General features: G+C 35.6%; 1 protein-coding gene across 3 annotated transcripts; it reads right to left on the reverse strand.

Moving 5' to 3' along the window:
- Window positions 1-984: 984 nt before the first annotated feature.
- Window positions 985-6983, reverse strand: LOC120260789. Of its 3 annotated transcripts, XR_005536496.1 has the most exons (9): window positions 6842-6983; window positions 5843-6130; window positions 5550-5749; window positions 5113-5463; window positions 4796-4996; window positions 4646-4716; window positions 4026-4159; window positions 1631-2914; window positions 1373-1481 (listed from the first exon to the last, which is right to left on the reverse strand). XR_005536496.1 is itself a non-coding variant. In XM_039268355.1 (8 exons), exons 1-8 carry the CDS (start codon window positions 6867-6869, stop codon window positions 1168-1170), a joined length of 1587 nt encoding a protein of 528 aa, XP_039124289.1. In that variant the 5' UTR covers window positions 6870-6981; the 3' UTR covers window positions 985-1167. The 3 variants fall into 3 exon arrangements, 2 of the variants coding, with proteins under 2 accessions (XP_039124289.1, XP_039124295.1); XM_039268355.1 differs by lacking the exon at window positions 1631-2914 and having other exon boundaries at window positions 985-1481; window positions 6842-6981; XM_039268361.1 differs by lacking the exon at window positions 1631-2914 and having other exon boundaries at window positions 985-1481; window positions 5843-6250; window positions 6842-6977.
- Between the last annotated feature and the right edge of the window lie 1571 nt (window positions 6984-8554).

Below are 8554 nucleotides of genomic sequence, written 5' to 3' on the forward strand. Positions count from 1 at the left end.
GTGGAGGTGGACAGTGGCCGATAGCTAGGTTATCATTGTAATTTTCATTAAGAACAATAATGTCTTTAGTTGTTATGTCTCTCATTAGAATTCTTGTACCATGGTTATGGTGGGACAAAAAAAAATCCATCAAGTTATATCGCCCTTATCACTCTTTTATTTTGTACGCAGACCATATTTATAAATTAAACAAATTATAAAAAAAAATTGTGCTGTGTTGTCCTTATTTCTTCCCCAGATCAAACTCACCCTTAAGCTATTAATTCAAAATTTGAGAATGATGGCTGGATACGAAATTATAATTTTATTGTAATCGGTGTGTCATGTGGTTTTTTCCCCTAAATATTGATGGATTTTTTTAAATATTCTTCATATTGTTGTTTATATTGTTATAGCTTATTTTTGTGAGAAACCTATAATTTTTCCCAACACAATATGAGCTCGATCTATTTAATAAATTGAATTCGTTTAATAAATATAATTATATGTCACATATACAATAAAATATACCTCAACATGTCTAATAAGACAAAATCACATAATCTATTCACCAACAAACGTGATAGAAGTTTAAGTCGCTTAAACAAATAGTTTTAAATTTAAATTTTTATTTATTAAAAAAAAAAACCTCTAAAAGATGTTAACTATTTAATGATAATAATTGTATGGATCCATTTTAATGAGAACATGTAGTCTTTAAATTGACTAACTCTAAATCTCAAAGTTTATAAAACTCATATACATATATCATAAGATTCATAGCTTCTAATGATCCAAAAAAACACAAAAATCCAGCTAATTTATTTTATACTTAAAGTTAGGGAAGATGAACCCTAGGCAAACCAAGTACTACAGTAAATTAGGTTTTGCATAGTTTACTGGATTAGATTCTTGATGTGTTGTCACCAAAGGGGGGCAGGATTTCCAAACAAGGACACTTGAAACACAATGTATTGTTAGAGATTCCAAATGACAACACAAGAATTGGTCTCAGAACACTGTACAAACATATTTCTGCAAATGCTACAAATGCTACAACTTGTTTCAATTGCAATTCAGAAAAATAAATAAATAAATAAATTATGACACGTCGAGATCTACTGTTTCATTTATCAGTTGTTGATCACTCTATTTGTATTCAAATTTGTTCCTTTGAAAAGTTCAAAATTATGCAGTTTCATCTCCAGGTAAGCATTTCAGAACATCTCTAAGAGCATAGTAGTGATTGTCACACTTGTGATCGGAAATCAAATTACCGGAGAGTCGTATCCTCTGAAAATATTTGGCGGGATGGCCCTTCCAGAGTGTGTATAATTCTTTGCTTTTTTGATTCACACCATCGTCTTCGATCTCTCTTTTCAGGTAATATATCATCCCAGGAGTGAAGAGCTCCACTGGCATGGCTCCGTCTTGTTTTACGATGTTATTGGACCCTGCAATTGGTTTTGATGGATGAACAGACTTGTTTCTTCTCGAGTCATCTGCCAATATAACAGATATTGCATGAATACCACATATTTAATCTTCAGAAAAAGTTGATGAGAAACTTAGCAAGGTATCATGCAATTTCAATAAGATGAAATAACAATCACAAATAACGATACTCAGAGTTTTAAGACTTGAATCAAACCGAGGCTTGTGCACGCCCCTGGGGTCTCTAGTGGGTTCGCCCTGCTCTTCTTCCTCAAAAAAAAAAGATGGTGACATGACCAAATTGAAATATTAAACATGGACAAGAGCACACAACATTACTTGACAATGTCTAGGTGTGTGATAAATGTATGTTTTGTTAATCCCAAAATACTGATTTTAGTGTTATGTTTGAGTAAATGTATAGAGTATATCTCTTCTTTTTGGGCTTTGCAACCTTGCTATATCTATTGGCAATTTAAAGTTGTGAATTGTGTATTGTTGAGTAATTTGTATCCAAGTTGTCACAGCCAAAAACTAAAGGCAAGATTTTATATTTACTCTAACTCAAAATTAAACTTCTAAACAATGTTTACAAACACAATTCAACAACCATGCATTAAATTCTCATCACCCCTCTCCAAAACGTGTTCTTCCTCAAAAGGATTCAATTGCTGTTTGGCACCAACTCATATGTGATCCTTTTCTACTTGGCTTGACCACTAGCTTCATTTCTACCCCTAAAATAAATCTGATTGATTATGTTTGCTCTTCATGTCAACATGGAAAGATAAAATCTTTCTCATTCTCGTATAATTCACTAAAGGTGGATTTCTCTCTTAAAACCATTTCTATTGACAAATGGGAAACTGCCCCTGTTGTATATGTCGATGCTTAGTGTATTTCACATAGATTTATTTTATGCAATCAAATTGAGTTCTTTTTTCAAAATTTGCCAAAATTTTAAGCTTGAGGTTGAAAATCTATTCTCCACATTCATCAAAATTTGGTGGCCTTCACCTTTTAAGAACTCAATTTAAATATTTTCCAGCTTATCAGGGAATTGCACATCATATCTCTTGTTGCTACAGCTCACAGCAAAATGATATGGTTGAGATAAAGAATAAGCACATTGTTGAAATCAGCCTATCACTTCTTACCTACAGCTCAACGCCCACCAAGTATTTGAATACATCCTTTCGTATTGCAATCTACCAAACTAACTGTGTTCCTAGTCTAAGCAATACGACCTCTTCACCCTTGGACTTACTATTCAAACATCGCCCATCCCATACAGATCTTAAGGTGTATGGATGTTTGTGTTTTCCTGAGCTTTGTCCTCACATCAAATATAAACTTGAATCCCGCATTATTCCTTATGGATGCCGAGAGTATCCTCCTCAATAAAAGGAGAACAAATGCTTGCACATTCCTACACAACGGATATACCTCTCTAGCAGTGCTTTATTCAATGAATATACCTTCCCTTTAGCAGACAAGCCCCCTGTAACAAATCTCTCTTCTGATGTGGGTTAGAGAAAAGTTAAAAACCAGACAAAGATATGAATATTTATTAGTTAATTTGCAATTGCGTGACATGTGTAAAATCGAAGAATATATCTATCAATTTCAGAAAATTTAATACCAAATATATGTATTTGATGTTATCCTTTATTCAATTGTTGTCACTCTCATCCGCGCTTGTCGCTCAATCTTAGAACCCATAATCCACTGTATTTGCCGAACATATTTCCATCGTCCAGACCACAAGTTGTTCATCCCACCAAATTCATGTAGTACTAACTAAGAATCCCTAGCCTCCCCAAATCACCCATTTTCATTCCTAAACAAGCTCAAGGTACACCTGATCCTGACCCCAGCCTCATGTGTCATTAGCCATGTAATACCTAAGCATAGAGTTTTAATTAAAGACCTTTAAGAAAAAGAGTTTAAGTTAAGAAAGCATTCCTTAATTATAATTCTTGTGTTTAGTAACTTTGTCAAATTTCTCTTATTTTTTCTCTCTTTCCATGAACCATTTGGAAATTTTCAAGTTGTGACAAAAAAAACCAGTCTATTTTCCAATGGTCTTCATCCTCAACCTTGGAGAGATTTGGAGAGGTTCTAGGGTTTCATCCTGAATATCCAAGATAAACTCTCTCTATCTTTTTTTTCTCTTGCTCTTTAGTTAGGGTTCTAATTTCAGACCTATTCCAAAGCCCATGGTTCTTAGAAAGTTATCACGTTTTGTAGTTGATTTAGGTGTTTTGCGATTTTGATGGGGTTTGGATTCCTTGAAGCTTCAAGTGATTGAGCAGTCATGATACTTCTTTAATTTGTGTTTAGTTTGACTGCCTTGTTAAGATTAGGTCATTGGGTGTTGCAGCTCCTTGCCTAAACTATGTTTAGTCATTGGGTGTTGTGACTCCTTGTTAAACTATGTTTATAGAAATGTCTCCATGGCAGTCCACTAGCAGATGTGAGCTTTACTTCTCAAGAAATATCACTGGATTTTACACAAAAATGTTCAGACATTAAATCTGGTGACTTTCATCAATAAGAAAATTAACAAACCCTTCAAACATGGTTTAGATAGAGATATTAAAAGAGTGGACCTGAGGCATTTGATATGTTTGCGGCATAATCAGCAAGCTTGCGAGCAACTTCTTGAACCGAAGACACAACTTGCTTAGCATTTGTAACTAAATCTACAATTCTCTTCCAATCGTCCTTCTCCAAAACACTCATCCTGAAAAATAAAGTTGATTATAAAATAACCAAATATGATTACACCCGTTCTTTCTGAGAAGACTAGCATCTTAATAAGTGATTCTTCAAACAATACAAGACCATAATCTCTTATGTCACTTCTAAATAGCTAGGTTATACTTAAGTGATTCAATAATTGCAAAGCCTATGAAGATTTTCACTTGAACATATTTTTGAATCGTGAAAGAAATTGCTAGAGGGTACTATTTGATTCACAAAAAGTAGGTAGTGGAACAGAAAATTCCAATACTGGGAAATTCTAATTATCCATACACATCCTCACAAATTCACTTCTAACGCATATTTTTCTATTTAACATACCCAAGAACCTCACTTGCAAAGAAGAGTTTGCAAATTAGAAAGAACACCATAGAATAGCTTTTGATTGACTAGACATTTAAGAAATTGGAAAGGCAATTTTTCACAAGAACTCAAGGTTTTTGCCTCCTGACATGGATGTACTCACCAATCAGTTTCAAGAATTTCATTCCGAAGTTTTGCTAGGGAAGCAGTGCTTAACCGAGGAATTATATCATCCTGCAAAAGAGTAACAAATGATAACGACGAAAGACATTTTGCATAAAAAATCAGTGTTACAAAACCTGCAATTACTGGCCTGCAATATAACGGTGGAGACATAGCTGGAACAGCTTCCAGCAAGATCTTCTGACACACAAGGTGGTGTTCCAAACCCAACTGCAGAGACAATTTCAGGATCAAAACCCAACTCCTCAGCAGACTTCTTTCGAAGCATTATGGCCAGCAAGGCAGCTGCCGCACCTCCTAGGGAATGCCCAACTAACCTCAACTTGAAGTTCTGTTCATAAATTATGCTTGACACTCAATAGATGAAGGTGACAATAATCTCAAGATATTGTAGAAAATAACGACAAAGGTATAAATTTCAATGTTCATATATCAAATGTGTATTACTTTATGTTTCTCCAAGCACTTCCTGATAGTCCCTAGCTCATGGCGAAGAAACCAACGGGCAGCCTCAGTGGTTCCAAAGTGGGTTGAGAAGCCCTCAAAAGATACTTCTTGGTCACTCAAAGTAACCACATCGGTGATAAGGTCATAGACAGTATCGGTTCCACGAATTCCAAGAATGACCAACTTATTACGGGTGTCGATCCCTATGTAATATCCAGGCCTTAAAACACTGGAATTCCTGACAAATTTCAAGATGTTTCTTTCTAGAAGCATACTACGTCTAGCCAGACCAGTTGCATTATCTTTATAAGACCCCTTTGCCAATTCAACATGATAAATTAGATCTTGAACCTGCCGAATTAATTAGCCACAGCTGAGACGAATTAACCATTGGAAAAAGAAAAAAAAAAGGCAAATTCAAAGGGTTGCCAACTTACCACATGATCTGTGAGGATCTGCACACCTTTAAAGTCATCAACCTTAACTGCAGACGCTTGGCTGAGGTAAATAAGATACAAACCAATTGTAAGGTCACTAAGGCTCCAATCCAGGATGCCTGCCTTACTCAATTGAAGATTAGAAAGAATATCAGCTAGTGATCTACTGCTGGGAGGTATCATCTCTTGTTCAGCACTTCCTAAAACAAGTCACTACCCAGTCAATCACAAAAGCAAAGGAAGTAAGCAGGACGAATGAATATGAGACAAACATTAGCTAAAAAATTGAAAACCTTTAGTTAAAGCCCATTTATACACTTGAAGTGCCGGTTCTAGAGCTTTAGAGAGCCAAGCAAGTTCCAACTTCCACTTTTTTCTGCTAAAATCCTCATCATCAGAGCTATCCTTACAAAGTTCTGAATCATAATGTTTCCCAACAGTTGAGGAATTGTCATTCCCTGAGCTCAACTTAGCATTCCCCGCTTTTTCATCCTCCGAGAATTGTGACAAGCAGCGACCAAGGACACCAAATACAGATATCCCACATGACTTTTCTTTCATTAACAAGCTGGTGCTAGGATCTGGGTGCCAAAAGAGGTCCCAAAATCAATCCTTTTTCCTCCAACTCCAAAGAACATTATATGAGAATCTAAATCCTTTCAAAGAGCATGTCCTCCAATGGTACTATTTGAAGAAAAGAGCTGAATAATTCACTCAAAATTAGATTTTGAAAATATCTTGCGCAAGAAGAGATTCAAAAGAATTCTCAGCAACCAAACTCAAACAAACATGGTCGTTTCTTTCTCCATTACTGAAGACATTAAAGACATGCATTCCAATCCTAATAAATTCTGAACATATCTTGCACAAGAAAAGATTCAAAAGAAACCAAAATTCACATAAACAAATTGTGAAGTCAGATCAAGTACAGAAATGGTGGAAAAGAATACAATGGTCCATTCTTTCTCCGTTACTGAAAACATTAAGAGCATACACTCCAATGCCATGATTCAAAGAAAAAGAAAATAGCAGAATAATTATCTAAAAAAATCAGAAAAAAATCAGATTTTTTTTCAAAATATATCTCACACATGAAAAGATTCAAAAGTAATTAGCAATTAACTGGAAGATAAATCACGCAAACGGCTGAAAAATTCTCTAAACACTGATTATAAGCACATGAAAAGATTCACACATCCGCAACCAATTTCAGGCACGACTACCAAATGAAATTCGGAACAGGAACATGGAAAACCAAAAGGATTATAGGATTGAGAGGAAGAGAAGGTTACTGAGGTGGCGGAGGAGGCGCGCCGCCATGGTCGGCGCCGGAGTTGCCGGCGCTCGTCGTCGTAGCTTCGCGGCCGCAAGCGCTGAGCCGTTGCGTGTCAAGAGGAAGATAGCCCCAAATGAGTAACCTTTATAGTCTCTCTTTTTGTTTTGTTTGATTTGTAAATGAGATTTGTGTACACAACAAAAGAGCACTGAGAGATACCACAATTTAATGGGAATTTTGTTCCACCAAAACAATGATATAAAAATTTAAAAATCAATTAAAATTATTATTGCCTTTAAGTATAATAAAACTATTAAAACATTACAGTAATTTTTAAGCCATTATTCACCTTTATTAAACAGTATTCACCCCCAAACAGCTATTTACAGGCAAACACCATTACCAGGTCACCCATCACCGGTTATAGTTGCTAGTTGACCACCATTATCTGTTGCAGGTTAATTGGTGTCATCACCGGCTAGTCACTAGTTACCATCAACCACCATGGCCACCCATCGACATCATCCCACTACTGTCACTAGCTGCCCACTAGCCACTAACTTCATTTGGTCACCGTCGCAAACCCGACCATTAAAATAGTATAAAGGGTTTTATAGTATTTTACCATTTTTTTTTTGTCAAGTCCTATTTTGTGTTATTTATTTAACCCAAAACATGTAACAACATAAGCACTTGTATAATACTTCACCCGTTTGTGATGTGTTGCACTGCTTGTGTTATATACATATGCGAATCAAACAACATGTTGGATTCATGTTGTAAGAGTTTTTTTTCTTTGAGAATAAAAAAAAGAATTTTTTTTTTGACGTTCCCCAACTCCTATAATCCTGTACAAGGTTTTTTTATAAAACTATTTTGAAAATAAAAAATTAAGAAAAAACTGTAAATATTATTTTTTTTTAACCATAACCATTGCCTTGAGTCCCTAACCATTCAATTTTTCTTCCATTCTCAAGCAATAGGATGCCTCCTAAACTCCTATCTACTGGCCTTGAAACATCCTATGACTCCATGAGTAATGTTTATACTACAGTTGTACTACTACCCTGTAATGGCGTGGAGGTCGTTGGCGCTAAGAGGAATTGATTTGAAAGAAAGGCATGTGCAAAGGAGCATGATGACTGAATTAGCAGATTTTAAAAATGGGGAGCTGGAAAGTGACGTGGAGAAATCTTTGACAGCTGAGAGGAAAAGCACGAGAGAGACCAATGAATTCAAGGCTCGCAGACTTTGTTACACTCGACAGCATGGCACTAGGGAGGAAGCTGATTGGGTGAGAGATGCAAGAAGTTATGCTGAGGAGAAAAGGATATAAAAAGAGGCAGAGAGAGGGAAAGAGGCAAGAAAGAAGAAGCTTAGCAATGAGGCCTGGATCTAGATCACAACAGAACTCCGATCATTGTCTCCGGTGGTTGGAACATGAGGGAAGTGATTCCCAGTTACTTTTACTATATGTTTACTTGTTTTGATGATGGATCTTTAGCAGAAGACTGTTATATTGAGTATAGTTCTATTGTTAGTTGATTGAGAGTCTTATCTCTATGAATGTTGATGATTTGCTTGAGTATTATCTCTATAAATATGATTGATTTGGTTGTAGAGTATGTAAGATGATTGAATGGAGAACTTTTGTTTTCATTAAAGTTCTTGATAGATCTGATATTACAGCAAGTGTGATTTAATTCATTACATATCCCTTCATGGCCTG

The sequence above is a fragment of the Dioscorea cayenensis genome, chromosome 1, assembly GCF_009730915.1.
Source record: "Dioscorea cayenensis subsp. rotundata cultivar TDr96_F1 chromosome 1, TDr96_F1_v2_PseudoChromosome.rev07_lg8_w22 25.fasta, whole genome shotgun sequence".
In the NCBI taxonomy this organism is placed as follows: domain Eukaryota; kingdom Viridiplantae; phylum Streptophyta; class Magnoliopsida; order Dioscoreales; family Dioscoreaceae; genus Dioscorea; species Dioscorea cayenensis.